Source organism: Rattus norvegicus, chromosome 2, assembly GCF_021556685.1.
Source record: "Rattus norvegicus strain SHRSP/BbbUtx chromosome 2, alternate assembly SHRSP_T2T, whole genome shotgun sequence".
Classification (NCBI taxonomy): domain Eukaryota; kingdom Metazoa; phylum Chordata; class Mammalia; order Rodentia; family Muridae; genus Rattus; species Rattus norvegicus.
Window position 1 is genome coordinate 45,669,985 of NC_141535.1, and position 19,865 is coordinate 45,689,849.

The 19,865-nt window shown below is 45.3% G+C and overlaps 1 protein-coding gene and 1 long non-coding RNA gene across 10 annotated transcripts in view; one reads left to right on the plus strand and one right to left on the minus strand.

Annotated features, from left to right (window-relative positions):
• Ankrd55 (ankyrin repeat domain 55) overlaps positions 1-19,865 on the plus strand; it is a 100,139-nt gene that overhangs the window by 59,862 nt on the left and 20,412 nt on the right. For all 8 annotated transcript variants that reach the window (XM_087626031.1, XM_087626037.1, XM_087626053.1 and 5 more), the window contains 2 exon segments: positions 2,491-2,619; positions 12,351-12,535. In XM_087626031.1, coding sequence (XP_087482157.1) covers positions 2,491-2,619; positions 12,351-12,535 — 314 coding nt within the window.
• The window catches only part of LOC103691456 (uncharacterized), a 102,597-nt gene that overhangs the window by 50,931 nt on the left and 31,801 nt on the right, over positions 1-19,865 (minus strand). The window contains exon 1 of one of the 2 annotated variants that reach the window (XR_015673962.1): positions 10,493-10,682. The exons of the other annotated variant lie outside the window; for it this stretch is intronic. This is a non-coding gene — a long non-coding RNA (uncharacterized LOC103691456). Of the gene's footprint in view, positions 1-10,492; positions 10,683-19,865 lie in introns of those variants that run through there. 2 annotated transcript variants of the gene reach the window in all.

Below are 19,865 nucleotides of genomic sequence, written 5' to 3' on the forward strand. Positions count from 1 at the left end.
TTATGTGTATATAAAAATGCAAAGCTGGGCCTGGGAAAATAGTTCAAAATCCTCCCGCATAGTCCTAAGGACCTAAATTTGGGACCACATAAAAAGCTAAGTGCAATGTGAGCCTAGCATTCCGGAAGCAGAGACAGGTGGGTCCCTGGCGCTCACCTACCAGCAAGCCCAGGCAATTCAGTGAGCTCCAACTTCGATTGTTTCAAAAATGAGGTAGGAAACAGCCCAGGAAGACACTGAAGACCAACCTCTGGCTTCTATATCCACATATACTCACATTCATGTGCATTTCCACCCACGTGCACACATGAGCACATGCACAAGCATATACCACACAGGCAAAAAATGCAAACTGTTACAAAGCAAAGCCACATTGTACAAAAATAAAAAAATGTAGTCAAGAACAATTAGAAGTCATTCTCTCACTTAATAAGTAGTATTCTCTTAGCACCTGCAATGCTCCCAACACTGCTCAGAGCTTTCAGGATTAAGAAAGGCAGACAAGAGCCCAGCTATCTCAGTGATTGAAACAGGATCTCACTAGAAAAGGAGTAATCATGGGAAACAAAATAAAAAAGAATCCAGTTCCCTTGTGCTTGGAATTTTAATCCCTGTAGCCCAACTGAAAATGAAGAAGAAACTCTGCATTCCAAGAGGAAATGCAACAGTTGTACCAAGTAGGCAAGCCCCAGCATCTTTAGGTCAATATTCCTTTCCATATGGAATCAATTTGTTAAATAGCCCCAAGACCTGCTCTAGAGGCTCAGTATTAGAGGACACTTGAAACCTGCAAACACACCATAAATTACAGATTTAAAATATGAAACTGGTGGAGGAGATTAAGCCCGGTGCTCCACAATCCTCACTCCCTGAGCTTAGTTGTGCTCTCACTGAACTTGAGCACTTCACTGGAGCTATTTCTTCTTCTAGGGGACCATGGCATGGATCAGGGTTCTCTAGCTGCTGTGGTGACACAAAATTTCAATGTCCTGGCACAAGAAAATACACTTTGGTTCCCATCATGGTGATGATGCTGATTGGTGATGTGGATCTGTTCTCTGATGATCTCTCTTCAGTTAGGGTCTCAGGCTTTGCAGTTGTGTGGTCCCATCCTCGTCTACAGTCTCAGTGAGATGAGAAGAGAGCACGGGTGTGAAGAAAGGTATGCTGCTTTCCGGACCAGGCCCTAGGAGAGTCTTTGTGCCTCCTGTCCATTTGTTAATGGTTAGAACTCGGTTGCATGGCAGAAGCAGATGTAGAGAGATTAGAATGTGGTCTGACTGTGTGTTCTGGGAGGAGAAGAAAAGTATCTTGGGAACATGGGGAGAGATTTCCTACAGCTTTCACTCCAGAAGGTGGTTTGGAAGATAAAGTAAGATAATAGCTTTAAGAACTCTTATGGATTTCTGGATCAATAAATACTCTGGGGTGACTAGATCAAGGATTGTCACCTGTACCAACCACATCCTGTGCAACAGAGAAGGACTATTACCTGTCTCCATGCTGTCTGCAGGAATAACTTTAGAAGAGAAACTCCATAGCTTCTCTGTGCCTTGGCCTCTTCTCGGGAAACCTAAAATCAGTTCACTTTGAATGTTTTCATGAGGGCGAGAGGAGTGATCAAGGAGAGGCCATCTCTCCTGTCATACCCCAAATACCACTCTTTCTTTGAGGCTCCCCTTGCCCCACATAAAGTCACTTGCCATTAGACCATCCTTTGACTATATGACCTTCAGTTCTCAGAGAGGCTTAGCTACATGAGAGAGACTTGGCTAGCCCCATCCTACCAGCTGCCACGGAACAATTTGTTTGCAACAGTGTGAAGATCATTCCAGCATCCACTTGAAACCCACCACTGTGTTTCCATTGATGTGAAATAAAATCCGAATGATTTATACAAGACTGATATGCCTACTGGCCTCCCAGGATCAGCCTGTCTTAGATTTCATCTCTTCTCTAGTTCATTCATTCATTCCATAGCATACAGCCTCTCTCTGTCCTAGGTACTGGAACCTCAGCCGTCACCCCATGTGCAGGAATTGTTGGGGGTTTGTATTCTTCCATGATTGCCGTCTCCTTGCGCATATCCTCAGCTATGTGGCTTGGGGCTGGCATCCCTCTTCCTTCAATCTGTCTCAAAGAAGCCTGTTTTAGAGCAGACCTTGTTCCCTGGGTTACACTCTGTGTGACCACTGTTGATCAGGGAAATCCCTTGACTCCTATGTGTGCGTTTATTGCCTGTCTTCCTTTATTTTACCACAGCCCAACACCCATGAGGGCAGGCATCCTGATTCTGACATTCACTTTTGGATCCTCAACACCTACTGACTTGGTAGAAAGTTAATCATCGAGTATCACTCGAATGAATGAAGCAACAAAGTAACAGCACTGGGTGTGCTAGTGAGGACCTGCTGGCCTTCGCAAGAATGTATCTTGTTTTCTCTTAGGAGTCTGTGTTCATTTCTGTCCCCTCTGATCATTATATTCCAGGGAATGACACCACTTCATTGGGCAGCTTTTCACAACCGGCCTCAACATACCCAGATGCTGTTGAAGAAGGGGGCAGACCCCACCCTTGTGGACAAGGACTTTAAAACAGCTCTCCACTGGGCTGTCCAGGTGAGAATGCAGGCTGTGAACTTGTCTCAGCTTCAAATGATGTAAAGGCATGTTAACTGATTTCTACACAGGTCAACCACAAAAGCAGGAGCTATCTATCCCACATGCTCGTCCTGGTGCTTATTTGAAATTAATATGATAGATCAAGGAGGACTGTCTCTGTGCCTTTACCCTCCCCCCATATCCAGAAAGACAATAGCAAGTCACACACACACACACACACACACACACACACACACACACACCTGTAATGTTGCACCCAATGCTTACTATTGACTTCTAGAGACCCTCAGAGGGTTACCAGGCAAATTCCTTCAGTCTTTGGACCAGAGCTCATGTGCCCAACCTTCCACAGCCACTGCAGAGGATCTTGACATTTGTACAGAACAGTGGGAAAACAATGAGTCACACTCCTACATCACTGTCATGGGAGTTGAGCCACCTCAGTTCACATGGCCAGAAATAGCAGAGTAGGCCTGTGAATTCTACAGTCCAAAGAGAGTCAAACAGACTGAGATAAAAGAGTGAAGGCAGCTAATAGCTCTGAAGTCTATCCTATTGCCAAGGGGATGGCTCACTCACGAATGAGCGGAGTTACACCTGCGGCCACCCTCAAGGAGAGCTGATGGGTGCTTCCCTCAGCAACCTTGGCTTCCGATGCCTATGCACACAGCCCTACTCTTTCCTGCTATTGGCTAGTCAAGGTATCCTGATGAGTCATCTCTGCTACCCAGATACAGTTTCACTTAGTGTTTTCATGTTGGCAGGGTAGCACCTGCAAGTTTCAGGACTCACACATGTGCCTGAGGTAAGGCAAAAAACAAGTGATTTGGAAACTGCTCTGGTTTTGTGCCTCTAAACTTGGCTTCAATCACAGAGTGCTGAACCCAGCCCTGGGCAATGTTACAGAGTGAGCAGGGCTTGTTTTTGTCTTGCCCACCTGCCCTAGTGTGCACCTACAAATTTTCATTATCTAATCATATGCCCTGCCCCCTCCCTGCCAGCACTGTTTGGGGCACTTGGAAATTGCCTCTGGCTAGTTAGGGGTCACTGCAGTAGCAATGCTCCCAAGATGTCTGGTTCAGCAACCAAGCAATTCCCTGTGCATGTTGGTTCTGAGCTTAGGTGAAGACGGTATCTTTACATATTTACCCTTAATACACTTGCACTCTGATTCCTGCCTCTAGGCTGTGTGTCCTTTGGAAAATCTCCCCCTGTGTAATTCTGACAGACATGAATCATGTGTTCCCCTTCCTCATCTCAGCCTGAACAGAACTTTAATCCAGCAAGATGGCTGCTCTGGCAAGGGGTCAAGGATCACATCCAAGGATATGATCCAGCTGGAATGCAGACACACCACACACCTTTAATCCTTCTGGCTGAAATACACACCTTTAATCCCAAACGATGATGTCTAATTGAGGGGCAGACAAAGTGACAAATCAGAGAAAGATTTGACAGAATGAGTCAGAGACAGGCTGCGCCCAACTCTCATGAGAACAGGAAAGAGAGGCTACTTAAAAAGCACTGAGGGAGGGAGTTCAGTCAGCTCAGTTGAGGTCATTGTGGAGCAGTTCAGTTTATGGTGTGCAGAGGCAATCTTTCCAAGCAGAGCAACTCTGTCAGAAGCCCAGAGAAGCCAGTTTGAATCAGTCCGCTCGGAAAGGAGTTTGAGCCACAACTGCTGAGTTGAACCAGCCAGCCACAGTTCAGAAGGAACTAGAAAGAGTGAGTTTATTCAGCAATAAGTCCCAGAGGCTGAAACATTCTACGTCTAGGTGAGCAGACGGAGGCTGGAAGCTGAAGCCTTTAAGGTCCAGGCTTGTAGAAGATTAGATTGTATGGCGGCTGGAAGGTTCCAGGCCTAGGCCTAGGGATAGATAGATAGAAGTTCTCTGGGCTCAACCATGTATCCATAAAGCTTGGGCATGGCTCTTACCGCTCCAATTCATCTGAGGAAACAAAAGTGACGTTTATGTTTACACCAGCCACGGGTTAGCACCTAAGTTAGCCCTTGCAATGGAATGAACCCACCAGCAGGCCTTACCCAATGGCAGAACCCTGAACCCCATCCCAGACCTTTTGAGTCTGTCTCTCTGGCGATGAAACCTCTGTCTTCTAGGTGACAGTCTGGCTAAAGCCAGAGCAGCACACTCGGTTTCCATGACAGCCCAGATTTTATCTAAGGGGAAAACCCCCGAAACCTGTGCTGCTCACTTTCTTATAATCACCAACTTTTACAGAGACACGGTTGTCGTATGTGAGGATTCTACTATCTAAACCAGCAGTTCTCGACCCATGGCTTGTGAGAATGACCCTTTCACGGGGGTTGCCTAAGACCAATGGGCAACTCAGCTTAAGGTTTATAACAGTAGCAAAACCTGTTCATATCAGTTCTGAAGCAGCAATGAAGATGATTTTATGGTCAGGGTCCCCTCCAGCATGAGCACGTATTAAAGGGTCTCAGCATTAGAAAGGCTGATACCTTCTGCCATCAGTGATCCTGCTGTAAATTACAGGACTCCCAACCTGCCATGCTAACTGGGCTCATCCAAAGAGCTTTTATATGAATCAGAGGCCCTTAGCTTCTCCTTCAGCTGTTCCAAAATGGAGCCCAGACATGAATGTTTTTAAAGCTCCTTCCTCCTCCCACAAAATTTAAATGTGCTGCTAGGATTAAGAATTGCTCTCATAGAAGAACCACGCTACTAGACACCAATAGCTTACCTACTTTTGTCTTAGGCAGTGTGGTCACGATTGTACACACAGGAAGTGCCTCGTGTGTTTGCTCCATTAGTCAATACTTTTTTCTTGGAGCATCTATAAGTATCTGTCACTGGAAGTAAAATGAGTAATAAGAAGGTTCCTTGTAGTACCCCACAGTGGTACCTAATATTCTATGTGCAGGGCGGTATATGCTTGCACTCATTTTTCTGAGGAAAGAGTCTTCAGCTTTCTTCAAGTACTCAGAGACAGTCGGTAACTATGTCAACAGGTAAAGAACCCTGGTTCTAGAGGACTGGTGCCCCCCCTCTCTCCCACATGGTTAGTAAGGATAGCAAATCCCCAGGGGGTATATTCTGCCCTTTTTATGGCAAAGACGAGGCGTAGCGGTCATGGAAATTCTTGCTACACGGCTGTTCTGTAGTCTTGTTTCTTGTTGCACACGCCCAGCACTGCACTCTTTTGAGTTTCCACATGAAGGAGTCTGCTTCCCATTGTCCTTTATTCCTTTGCTCAGTGTCCTACTTTTCTCTTGGGCTGTACAATGAGATCATATTTGAAACTACAATGCTTGGAAATAATTCAGCCTTTGTATTTGACCCAAATACCCAAAGCAGTAAAGATTTGAAACATCAGGCCCACAAACTAACTTCATATGTGACAATGACTGTTGCCTCTTTCCTATTCTATCAATCTAGAGGATAGCACTGTGTGGATATGGCTGGGCTAACAAAAGCCATCTTTGTTAGGGTTTTACTGCTGTGAAGAGAGACCATGACCAAGGCAACTCTTATAAAGGAAAGCATTTAACTGAGGCTGGCTTACAGTTTCAGAGGTTCAGTCCACTATCATCATGGCAGGAAGCATGGCAGCATCCAGGCAGGCATGGTGCTGGGACTGTACTGAGAATTCTACATCTTGATCCTCAGGCAGCAAGAAGAGACCTCAAAGCTCATCCCCACAGTGACACACTTCCTGTAGCAAGGCCACACCTCTGATGAGTCAAGCATTCAAACACTTGAGTCTATAGGGGGCATTCCTATTCAAATCATCACACTTGCTGTCAGTGATAATCTTACAAAGTGTTATTCCAGACCTGCAGGGCTATGCATTCTGTGATGATGCTAGTTCATTGGATGCCTCTATCTTGTCTCCCTTCTCTACCTAAGCACAAAGGGTAGTGAAATAGACTAAAACCTATAAAAATGTGAGCCCAACTAACTTCCTCCAAGTTGCTTAACTGAGGTATTTGTCACAAGGACAAAGTTTGACTCATACAATGTATATGAGTGAGTCTGTTTCCAGGCTATCTGCTCTTTACTCAAGGCCTATCTTTCTGTTCCTTTGCCAGTACCATTCTGTCTTAACAACTGTGAATAATAGTAACTCTTTAAGTGGGATAATGGTCCCTCAACTTTACTGTTCTTTCTCAATATCAGGTTGACTTCTCTTGATATTTTGCTTCTTTGTGTAATCTTTAGGGTCAGTTGATCAATATTTATTGGAAATATATTGAGTCTGAAGATCAAGTTGAGAAGAAAAAGCATCTTGACAACAGCAACAAGATCATGAAATAACTTTCTTTGTCATAAATATGTAAGGGTGTTTTGCCCTCACGAATGTCTGTGCATTGTGTTCATGTCTGGTGTCTGTGGAGTTCAGAAGACAGAATGGACTCCCTGGAACTTGAGTTAGTTATAACAGTTGTGAGCCACCATGAGGATGCTGGGAATTAAACTCAGATCCTCTGGAGGAGCAGTCAGTGTTCATAGCTGCTAAGGCACGCTTCTAAGCTGTTTCCATGTTTTTATCTGTCTGGTTTATTCTCCTATGACAGAAGCACTGAGAGGCGGTCATTTCAAAGGAATAGGTCTTTCTTTAGCTCACAGTATGGAAGGTCAAGGGTAGCGTGCCAGGATGTGCTTGGTGTTTGCCAAGAGTCTCATGCTGTTCCACGATGAAAAGATAAACAGGAAGAAAACGCTGTACGTGTGAAAGACAGGAAAACTGATCCACTTCATAGCAACCCGCTCTCAAAATGACCAGGGTACACTTCTCAGAACTACAGTAATAACCTCTCAGGAATGAACACCCCCTCCCCACCAGCCCAATCTAATTGCCTCTTAAACGGTCCACTGCTCATTGCTATCACACTAGGGGTAGAGGACCGGGGAGATGGCTCAGCTGGCAAAATGATTGCTGTGCAAACTGAGTACCTGAGTTAGGATCCTCAACACCCACATAAAATGGCAGGCATAAAGGTGTTCCCCTGGAATCCTAGTGCTGTGAAGCGGAGACAGGAGGATTCCCGGAGCTCACTGCTCCACATTCAATGAGAGGCCCTGTCCCAGAAAACAAAGGAGAGAGTGACAGGGAGATAGTCAACATCAACCCCTGGCCCTCACATACTCACACATATGAGTGTGCACCAGTGTACATAGGCAGGCATACACCTCTCTCTCTCTCTCTCTCTCTCTCTCTCTCTCTCTGGTTCTGACTGAAACTCTTTCACCCTCTTCCTCCATCTCCCTTTCCCTGTCTTCTCCTCCCTCCCTCCCTGTAAACACACACAGACACACACACACACACACACAGACACACACACACACAAACAGACACACACACACACACACATATGCAGAGAGGGGGTGGGAGATGACGCTATATTGGAGGTTGAATTTCGGAATAAGTTTTATAAAAGACAAACCACATACAAAACAGTAGTTTCTAGTTTCAAATTCTATTTGTTCACTGCCAATATATAGAAAAATAATTTTGTCTTTTGTATAAAAGTTTGTCTTATATCCTGACAACATGTTATGATTGTTACTTAGTTTTCGGACTTTGCGTTGCATCTGTCTTTTCAAGCGTGCTACCTAGACAGTCGCATACTGTGTGATGCCAGTTAGGGCTCTTCCTTCCCAGGCATCCTCTCCATTCTCCTGTCTTAGCGCAGTAGTTAGGACTCTGGCCCCCCAGAGAGCTAACTGAGAACAGTTCAGAGTCTAATAGTTCAGAGGCATTGGGCTTTTTCTCTCACTGGTCACTCTGGAGTCAGTTCTCAAACGCTGCAGACTCACGATCTCCGTTCCAGTCTAATTTGTCTGACTACAGCTTCAGCACGTCGTAAGCACGCAGGCCTTTAAGGAGACGTGACTAAGGAGACGTTAGCACAGACACTAAAACGTTGGCCTCCTCCCCACACTCACTAGCACATGAGGAGTGGTGTTTATATCCCCTTATTCAAGGCAGGAAGAGTATCAGAATTTCCTGTAAAGAAAGGCACCATACAACTTACTCTGCATCTAATTACTGTCCTTGTTGCCATGACAAAGGCAACTGAGGATGAAAGGGGGATGGTTGGCTTTAAGTGTGAGGGGATGCAGTGCGCTATGGGAGGAGGCATGGCGGCTGGAGCTGGGGGCGGCTGATCGCACTGCATCCGCAGTCAGGACGCAGTGGAACTTCAGCGCTCAGCTCCCTGTCTCCTTGTTATACAGATCTACCATCCATTTACATTCCTTCACAGACACACCTCTGGGTGTGTTCCCACAGTCATCTGATGGTTCTAATACAGGCGGTGGATAATGAAGATTGACCATTACAGGTCCTAGACTTATGCTGACAACCTACTGGTCTTTCAGCCTCCTGCTGAACCTCCTTCAACGGACACTGTCGTAGTCACTATTCTATTACTGTGCTGAAACACCATGGTCAAGACAATTCTGATAAAGGAAAGTATTTAACGGGTGGTGGTAGGGGGCTTGCTTGCTGCTTCAGAGAGTTAGCCCATGATCATCATGGAGGGGGCACAACAGCAGGCAGGTAGGCCTGGTGCTGGAGCAGTAGCTAAGAATCATAGGTAACAGGCAGAGAGAAAGATGGAGAGAAACAGAGATTGAGACACTGGACCAGGCTTGGGCTTTTGAAACCTCAAAACCTGCCCCCAGTGACACACCTCCTCCAAGGCCACACCCTCTTATCCTTCCAAAACATTCCCACTAACTAGGAACCAAGCATTCAAACATATGAGCCTATAGGGGCCATTCTCCTTAAAACCATGACAGACACCTAAAATAAAACAGTTCTCACTCAGGATACTATAATTTTTGGGGTTTTTTCACATATAGCAACATTATTATCTATCATTTCAGCTGTCTCCTTGACAAGCCTTCTTCTGAGTCAGGCTCTTCTCCAGTGCTCTCTGCTCACAAGGGGTAAATAGAACACAATAGATTGCAACAGTTTTCAGAGGACATGGGTCATTACCCACCAGCAAAAGCAAAGCAAATAAATACAACAAAAGAGCCCACAAGCCCAGTGTAAATCCTAGTGCAGAATGCAAGGACTTAAGAACAGGCTCCATGTGCTATCATTACTCCTTAGCTTCATCGTCTCCCATCTGGATGTAGACTCATTCTCTGTTCCTCCTATGGCCACAGCTGGGCATTTCTACTTCTCTCTTAGTGTGTCTTGATCTCTGTGACCTCCCTTGTCCCCACTGTCTGAGCCTCCCTTTGGCTGATAACATCCAGAATGCTAATGGGGAATGTTGTGTGTCACCAAGAGACTATATCATCCCTGGTCTTGGCTTATCTACCAGTGCCTCTGGAGGGTTCTAAATTCTGAGGAGGGTCACCATGGCAACATCCCTAGGAGAGGCTTTCTAGAGTACCTACTGATTAATTTAGTTCTCAGTTGTCAAGAGTCATCAGAAAGACTTAAGTGACAGGTCTGATCAGCAGTTTTCACTTTGTCTTCCTCGGGGAGAACATCCAGGATCCTTTCCGCAAAGATCAAAGCATACACACTCTACAGAGTCCGTCCTGGCTCAGCTAGTCCTTGGCTGTGATTCCTTAGTCCCTCTTGCCTCTGTTCTCTGACCTCTCCAATGTGCCGATAACAACAGTAGCTATCTACCTCCTGGGATCAGTGTTGGGAGCGGTGTAGAAAAGTCCTAAGCAGTAAACATTCTCTCCACGCACACAGCCATCACCATTATTTCTGAGGAAATCTCATAAAGCAGAGTGAAATACAAATAATAACGTCATTTGTGCAATCCAGGAGCGAGCAAAGGAATTATCTGGGAAAGCCACAAGAAAAGGCAGGGAGAAAGAAGTGCAGAGCTAGGCGAGCTGTCGGGTCTGACCTTATTCAGAGGCATGGTCTAAGGTATTCCAGCCTCCAAGACGCCTGGGACAAGTTGGTAGGACTTTTAGAAGAGGCAGACACAGATGCCCTGGGCTGCCACCACTGCCAAGGGTCAGGCGAGGAAAAGGAGCAGAGGTGAAGGACCTCCTTTTGTTTTTTCCCTCTGTCCTTAAAGCTCCCTCCAATACAAAGAGGGGAAGCTGAACAGGGCTGCTTGCCCTTTGAATCACCTTGGCAACCCGAATTCCTTTTCTCTGCCAGGAAACTGTAAACAAAACAGATTCGCCCCGCTGGCACTTTTCCCCTGTTTTCCTTTTCTAGGAGCTCCTATTTTCCAAGAAAAAAAAGTCACTTGACTGTTTCAACTGTGTCCCAGACCCCTCGAAATGTGCAGAGTCATGTATTGTGTGAAAGACTCTATAGAAAAATTGATAAAAGCCCCTGTGTGATCAAAGAGGCAGGCTTCTTATAGCGAGCAGGAACCCACCAAGTTATAGCCAAGGCGGATGGAGAGAGAAAGAGGAAGTGGGAAGAGGGAATGTGAGAGGAAGCAAGTGACATGTGTACTTTGTAGGCAGGGTTCCTTCCCAGCTGTGTGACCAAGGTCCAGGAGGGTACAGGAGAGACTGTGCTCTGTGGTCACCACATTGAAATTTGCAAGTTTTGTAAGAGAAGTCAGGTTAGGCAATGAAGTCTGCACACACACAGTTCTTATCCCCAAACTCCTGTGTCAGGAGCCCGCTCCTGCCTAGCCTGTGCCAGTGCCCTCTGCTCTGGCAGGGGCCTTTCCCTGTCCCATGGGAAGGAAAAGCTCAGCGTAGCCTGTGCCCAGGATGGATCCAGGAGAGGATCTGGAGGTGTGGTAGGCGTCTCCTATGCAAGACGCAACTAAAACTCACCGTGGCAGTCTGAGGGAAAAGGCTTGTTTTCTGCATCCCTTTATCATTGCTCTTACTGTTGTGTCACTACTGAATCTAAGTCCACACATGTCCTCACAGCCACCCTTGTCCCCTGAAATGAGGAAGTCAAGAGAGCAGATCTAAGGAGCACTTTGTTGCCTAGGTGACCCACCTGTCCGGCTAGCTCTGACCTCAGCTGATGTTGTGATCAAGCCTTTATCAGTTCACTAGGCGTGGAAGACGTTAGCCCTGGCTAAAGATAGAACCCCTGGCAGAGAACTGAGATAAAAGGGAATCTGTGGAAAGAAATTAGGTACAAATTGTAGGAGACCCCGTAGCTTGTGATTAGATTTCTGTACTGGCCCCAAGACAGCAGACAAAAAAATCAAAATGGAATCACCTTATTTACACTCCATCTCACTAAAGCCAAACTAAATTGTTACCTGAACTTCTGAGAAGCTGGATGGGGGTGGGGGTGGGGGGCAAATTCTCCACAGATCAAACCATGTGATCGTGAAGCTCATTCGTTCCCTCTTTATCCTGCCAAGCCTGCATCCACCATCACAAAACTGTACTTAAACATTACTTAACAAAACTTACTTAAAACATTACAAGACATTGTTTTTGGCAAATTTTTGGGGGGGGATAATTTATGTAGTTCTGAGGTGTGAACTTTAGACACAGTCATCATGTTGGATAGTCAAAGGGTTGCCTACAAGTGCTTGACAAGCTGGTGCATATTAAGCAGGTGGATCTCTTAGTCCTCATCCTCTGAGGAGAGAAATTTTGAAGTGACCAACCTGTTTCTTTCCTTCAGCCATTCTTTATATTTTAACAGCTCTTCCCTCCCTGTCTCCTCCCCTCTCCCTCTCCTCCGCTCCACTCCCCCTCCCCCCCCTCCTTCCCTCCCCCCCCCCAGGCTTGTTCATGATGGGTTTTCTCTGACTCTTTTTGCAGAGCGGAAATCGAATTCTGTGCTCCATCATTCTGAGCCATCGTCAGGGCCCATCCATTATCAACTACGACGACGAGAGTGGGAAGACGTGTGTCCATATCGCAGCTGCTTCCGGTTTCGGCGACATCATTCACGATCTGGCCAAGGTCCCCGAGTGTAACCTGCAGGCTCTGGATGTGGATGACAGGTATCCATAGCAACTCAGGAAGTGCTGGGAACTACCAGTCATCATCTTCTAACACCAATCTTAAAATAAAGATGTTGAAGGCGCTACCCTACATCCTCATTGCTGGTAATACATGTGTTTCTGACAGCAAGCACTGCTCTATTTTAGTAAGAGGAGGAAAAATCATTGTTATGGAGAGAGGTTGCAACTACGGCGTGGTCAGATTTTCCACTTTTTACTGAACATAGGCAGTGTTCTCAGAAGGCTTCCTGTTGAGCTATGGGCCTTAGTTCTTAATGAAGTTCATACTTTCTTCTCCTCTGAGATGTATTGTAATGGCCACAACTTTTTATCCGGAGTATAAGAGGTATTTTTATTAAAAACCATGGACCTTACTAATGAGGGTGTTTTTTTCAGTCATGGATGCCTGCTGGAAAAGGGATCTAGGTGTGGAAAGCTAAAATGATTTGTCACAGGGTATGTTTGAAATCCAGTGAAGGATTGCGCTAACATCTGGTAAATACAGTGCCCATCACCTACAATGACTCACTTTCTAACTTTAGTTTAGGCACTGAGTCCACGGAAATGTAAGGAAAAAATACAATGGTAAGCAAAACTATTGAAAATACATTTTCAGATTACAAACTGTCTGAGGCTGTGTGTAGCATTTTCTGTTAAAGAATGAAGTGAGCATATCAGAATCTTTGATGTCCCACAAGAGCACTTCCCCCTGATATCTTGAATTCTGTGTGTGTGTGTGAGTGTGTGTGTGTGTGAGTGTGTGAGTGTGAGTGTGAGTGTGAGTGTGTGTGAGTGTGTGTGAGTGTGTGTGAGTGTGTGTGTGAGTGTGTGTGAGTGTGTGTGAGTGTGAGTGTGTGTGTGAGTGTGTGAGTGTGTGTGAGTGTGAGTGTGAGTGTGTGTGAGTGTGTATGAGTGTGAGTGTGTGTGTGAGTGTGTGAGTGTGTGTGTGAGTGTGTGTGTGAGTGTGAGTGTGTGTGTGAGTGTGTGTGAGTGTGTGTGAGTGTGTGTGAGTGTGTGTGTGAGTGTGTGTGAGTGTGTGTGAGTGTGAGTGTGTGTGAGTGTGTGAGTGTGTGTGAGTGTGTGTGAGTGTGAGTGTGTGTGAGTGTGTGAGTGTGTGAGTGTGTGTGAGTGTGAGTGTGTGTGAGTGTGTGTGAGTGTGTGTGAGTGTGTGTGTGAGTGTGTGTGTGAGTGTGTGAGTGTGAGTGTGTGTGAGTGTGTGAGTGTGAGTGTGTGTGAGTGTGTGTGAGTGTGAGTGTGAATGTGTGTGTGAGTGTGAATGTGTGTGTGTGTGTGTGTGTGTGTGTGTGTTGGGGAGGAGTGACTCATGTTCCATGTAGGTCTGAGGAGGTAAGAAAGGGGGGTGTCAGTAAGATGAGGCGAGACTTCAGCGATCCACAAAGAGAAAAGAACAGATTTTAGCATCAGGAGATGAAAGGAAGCTTGCCTACTTCAAAAGTTGTTAGAACGAGCTCAGAGCAGACTCCTCCTGGTTTTGCAGAACCACAGCTTCAGGGAAGAAAGCAGGCCTAGAGAGGGAAATCAATAGAGTCGATTCGCCGAGGTGAGAAGAAAAGTCCCGTTTCCAGGAAGCTCCAAGCCACTGGCTAAGCCATTCACGCATTCTCCATCTTGTATTCTCACGCTGAACATGAAATTCTGTCTTTCCCGTGAAACCACGAGTTTCTGTTAATAGTCAAACTGTTCAAAAAATCAAAATAAGCTTACGGCATCTCTCCACCTCTCGCCTCCTTTTCCTCTTCTTTTTCTAGCAAAAGATTTTCCTAAAGAAAAAACTTTGTGGGAAAAGGAGAAAAATAAAATTGCAATAAAAGATGGGTAAGGGGAGGGAGAAGAGAGAGAGAGAATCCGGAGAACTCATCTGCCTGTATATCAAGGCACCTCAGAAAGTAGGCAATGGTGGAACGCTCTGAAACCATAGCCCTCGGGGGGTTGACGTAGGAGGTTCACAAGCTGGAGGACAACATGGACTGCAGTATGAGACTCTTGTCTCAAAAACACCTCATTTTAAAAAATGGCCAGCAGGATGGCTCAGAAGATAAAGAAAGGTTCTTGTCACCAAGTCGGATAAACTTAGCTCTGTCCTAAATAGTGGAAGAAGGGAATAGGATCTCACAGAGTTAGTCTCTGATCTCCATCCAAGTGCCATGGCACACAAGCTTGCGCGAACATACCCACACACGATAAATAAATGTAAGGGAAAAGCTAAGTCACATAATATATGGTATTTTAAATATGATAGCACTTGCCAAAGATTAATGCCTTCTCACAAATACCTCAGAAGGCAGCCTACATGTTTTAAATGCCCCAAATGTCAGCAGTCTATGAAGCCACAATTCACTGCAACAAAACTCATTTCTCCTCAGGGAGGACAGCTTTTTATCAGAGTCTCCTCCCTACATACTTCTGGGAATTCTCCATAGATGTTTACAGGCTTCACAAATCAACCCTTAGCTACCGAGAGCTGAAGCAACCCTGCCCCCTTCTACCCATCATCCCTCACCACCCAGAGACCACCACATCGCCCAATATCAGTTGCCTTAAATCGCGGGTCCCGACTTTTCGCTCCTCACGGCGATGGCTGAGGCCAGTCAGCTGTGTCTGTAGGGTGATCTGCAGCCTCAAGATAGGAAAGGAACTGTAGATCAGACAACTCAGAACCTGTGTCCCAAGATTTGCCACAGAGACGCTCAGTATATGAATCAGAGGTTATCAGTCTGTTCCTCTTGTTTTTCCACACCCCTTCCAGGATGGTCAGAGAGGAATTAAAACAGTTGGCCTTGGCGAAGGTAAGGCAGGGTTTACTTCACAAACCTTCAAAATGGATTGTTGCGTGTTGGTGAGCCTGACTCGATCAGTGTTCGACTCTGTCAACTGAATTTATTTTCCTCTAAATGGAGAGAATAATCTTCTGTAGTCTCATCTCATAAAATACTGTCTGGAGAACTCTCTGAGGTAGACTGGAAGAAATTCTACCTGCCATATTCAGACGCAGCATGATATGTCACTGTGCTGCTGAGACACCGACCTGCTAAGGCAGCAAGTTCTCAACCTGTGGGTCGCAGCCTCTTTGAGGTTATGTATCTGATACTTATTTTACAATCCAGAACGGTAGCAAAGCGGTTATGAAGTAGTAACCAAAATAATTTTATGGTGGGGGGAGGGTCACCTCAACATGAACTGTATTGAAAGTTCACTGCATTAGGTGGGTTGAGAACCAGTACTCCAAGACATCATAAAGTGGAGAGGGATTATTTAACAGACAGAGAGTATTGGAGAGTTGGAGTATGTGGACCCAGAGGCCACACTGTGTACAGAGATATTCAGGTCCAAGGCCCCTCTCTGACCACTTCCTGGTGTTCCGTGCCTGAGGGTTACTTGGCCCTCTTCAGCATGCCCAGGGCCCTGGCAGAGCCTCTCAGGAGACAACTATATCAGTCTCCTGTCAGCATGCACTTCTTGGCATCAGCAATATCGTCTGGGTTTGGTGAATGTATGTGTACAGGCTGGATCCCCAAGTGGGGCAGGCTCTGGGTGGCCTTTCCTTCAGTCTCTGCTCCAAACTTTGTCTCCATATTTCCTTCTGTGAATAATTTTGCTCCCCCCTTCCAAGGAGGACTGAAGCATCAGCACGTTGGTCGTCCTTCTTCTTGAGCTTCATGTGGCCTGTGGAGTGTACCTTCACCCAGAGTTGTTTTGTCCGTAGTATAACAAAGCGGGTAGAATCACCGAAGCTTCCTCTCAGCAACTGTTTGCTGAGACCCTACAAAGCTTAGGTGTCGCGGTACGCGCTGTAGGTACAGCACAGTAAGAGAAACGCTCTCACCTTCCTCTTCCACGCAGTGCAAAGTGCATCCAAGGGAAAAGGAGTAGAATATTCACTGTGTAAAGTATGAATGCTTTGTTACAACCAAGATTTTTAAAAATAGTGGCAATTATATTATCTATAACTTAATCCTTTTCCTCGGTGTGGAATTTAACCTGGCCCCTCAGTATGTTAGACAAGCACACTGCCATTGAGCTATCAAACCAGACCTGTAATTTCTCATGTTTACCATCTAAGTAGACTAATGGGAAATTTAACCTCCATCTCTTTTTGGTTGATTGTAGAATTCTCACAATACCAATATATAGGAGAATAGAGGTGAGAGATGACCCTCTTGATACACGACTTTGTTCTTTCGTATCTGATGAGGTTTCACTCTCTGGGCTGTTCATGGGAGCATGGTGATCGTAGGCTGCAGGGTTCCCACTGGCTAGACACCTCCTCCCACCAGCTACAAAGAAGAAGCTGAGCTCTGGGACCTAGTGTTGTTTGGCCCAGTGGTCTTTATGCTCAGTTTTTAATGGTACTGGGGTTCAAACCCAGTGCCTGGCACATGGCATGGTACACAGTGCTCTACTCTAAAGCTCTATTCTCAGCACATCACCACCAATCTGTCACAGCTGAGGGAGAACTCTCCGTCTAGGATTGGGGGACCCAGACCCCTTTATACGTGCAGTTAAATACTTTGCCCTTGCTTCTGATCTGCTCCCAGTTTTAAGCCTGGCTTTCAGAAGCAGGAAAACATTATTTGTCAGGCTTACCCTGCCACACCTCCCCCCTAAGATTAAGTTCAAAGCCAACCAGGCCTTTAAATAGAGGACAGAAGAAAAGTGGAAAATAAATAGTCACCTTAACCAGGCCGTGGTGCTGCATGAGTTTAATCCCCACACTCAAGGAGGAAGAAACAGGTTAATCTTTGAGTTCAAGGCCAGCTTGAACGTGAGCTCCAGGAAGGTCAGTGCTACATACAGAGAAACTCTATCTTAAAAAAAGCAAACAAAAACAAAAACAAACAAAAAACAGAGAGAGCATACGATCACACTAATAAATGGTATTGAGAAAAATGGGCCACATATTAGAAAAGTATATACCACACATACCCAGAGATAGGACTTTACTCTATAACCTTGGCTGACCTCAGACTTCCAATCATGGTGCCTTTGCTTCCTGGATGCTGAAATTATAAAGGTGAGAACCATGCCAAAATGCATTTCTTATTTTCAACCTAAATAAGTCTAGAAAAAATACTGATTTTCTTTTTAACCTATACACACACACACACACACACACACACACACACACACACACACACGCACGCACACACAAATCCCTATTGTTTGGTTTTAACTCTTAACTTGCATACTTTGTGTGCAAACACAAACAAAAGTCAAAACAGCCCCATTAACCCCAATGCTGCCTCCTTACAGCTGCACACATTTCCACCCTAAACCCTGGCAACCACGGATTATTTCTTTCTACAGTTTGTTCTTTTTGGAATGTCATATACTTGTGACTGTAAGTTGACTGGCTACCCCTTGGCCACCATGCTGTGATGGGAAGTATTTCAGATTTCTGAATTGCTGAGATTTGGGAAGACTTTCATAAATACGATGAGACATCTTCCAATGAAACCTAGTCTAAACACAAAATGTGTTCAGGCACAGAGCCTGAAGGCATTCTTCACAGCGTCTAAGTGCACTGGAACTTCAGCGCTGACGTGTCCTGCAGGGTCAGATATAGAAGGTTCCACTTGTGACATCCAACCCGTCAGTGCTCAGAGCACTTCAGATTTCAGGTCTTTAAAAGAGGGAAGGTCACTTCTGAGATTGGCTCATGCCATTCGGCAGAATGTGCTTGGGGTGGGTCATCTCAACTGTCCCGTACATTGGTAGCCCATTGGGCCTCCCGTTGGGTCATATTCCACAATATAGAGGAACCACAATTTGTTTATCCACTCGCCCACGGGTGAATGGTGGCTTGCTTCCAGTTTGGGGAAGTTATAATGCAGTTGCTATAAACATTTGAGAGCTGAATTTTCGTTTCTCTACCTAGGTATCTAGAAGTGGGGATTTCTGGGTCACATATTCAGGATATATTAAGCCTGTAAAAAAACTTCTGCTTAGATTGCAGGCAAGTTCCAGTCTTCTGCATTTTCACCACCATCAGTTACTATCAAGCTCTGTTGGGGTTTGGCCCCTACTGGGAACATTTACACAGGCAGGTGGCATCTCCTTGCCACTTAAATCTGCATTTCCCTAATGATAATTTTATTCTTAAGGCAGGGACTCACTTTGTAGAACAGATTGGCCCAGAACTCACTATGTAGCCCAGGCTAGCCTCAAACTCACAGAAATCATCATTCTTTCCCTCCTGGATGCTGGGACTCCGGGTGTGCACAACCACACTGACTGGATGAAGTGTTTTTGAGCCTGTGGCGTTTCCTCTTGAGTGTCTCACCAGCCACACCTCTTTGTTGGTGAAACATCTATTCTAATCTTCCGCCATTCTTTAAGCGGGTTTGTTTTCTTGTCCTTTAGCTCTGAAAGCTGACACACATTCTAATTTTAAGCCTTTTGTTGCACCTGTGATTTGTAAATATTTCCTCCTGTTGTTCCTCTTTAGTTTATTAAGAAAACACTGGTTTTATGATGTTTTTTAAAGAAAAATGGTTGGGTGTTGGTGACCATTTGTCTTCTGATTAAGAAAATACTTTCTAAATATGAAAGAGATAAAATAAAATGTAATCAAATATGGATGGTTTCCATTTTTATAGAAAAATCACTAAAAAGATTGAATAACAAAACTTTTGAAGTTCGTATAGATGACCTATAAATGATCAGTGTCTTTAATATGTAAATAGCCCACTTAAATTACTAAGAAAAACATGAATACTCTAATAGGAAAAGAGAAACTGTCTCTAGTGTGGCACATGCCTATAATCCCAGCCTTATGGAGGCTGAGGCAGGAGGACTGTATATTCAAGGCTAGTCCGTGCTATATAGTGTGAATCTACCTTTTAAAAAAAGAAAAGCAAAAATAAACAAAAGGCATTAAGAGTGACTTCAATGAAGAAATTCAAATGGCAGGTTCAGCCTTTCTAGTAAAGAAATGCAAAGGAATACATCCAGGTATCATTTTGCCAACCAAATTAACAAAGGTTTTTAAAGATGGTGGCATACTGCAGCGTTCAGCTGTAAGAGGGTAAATTGAGTCAGCATTCCTAGAAGGCAGTTGGCACTGTGTATAAAGAGCCTTAAAAGCACTCATACTTCCTCTTTAGGACATTCTCAGGGAACGCAGAAATGCCAAAGGCAGCGAGAATGCACAGCGGTGGAGGAAGTCTTTGGCACACACCCCAGCCTCCCTACCCGGGCCCATACGCTCTGTTTTATACTATGGAGAGCATGGGGATCGTCCTCCTTCCCCGACCCTGGCGGGAAGCCGACCATGGCTAAGCTTGGAAGGCTTTGACTCAGCCTCTTATGT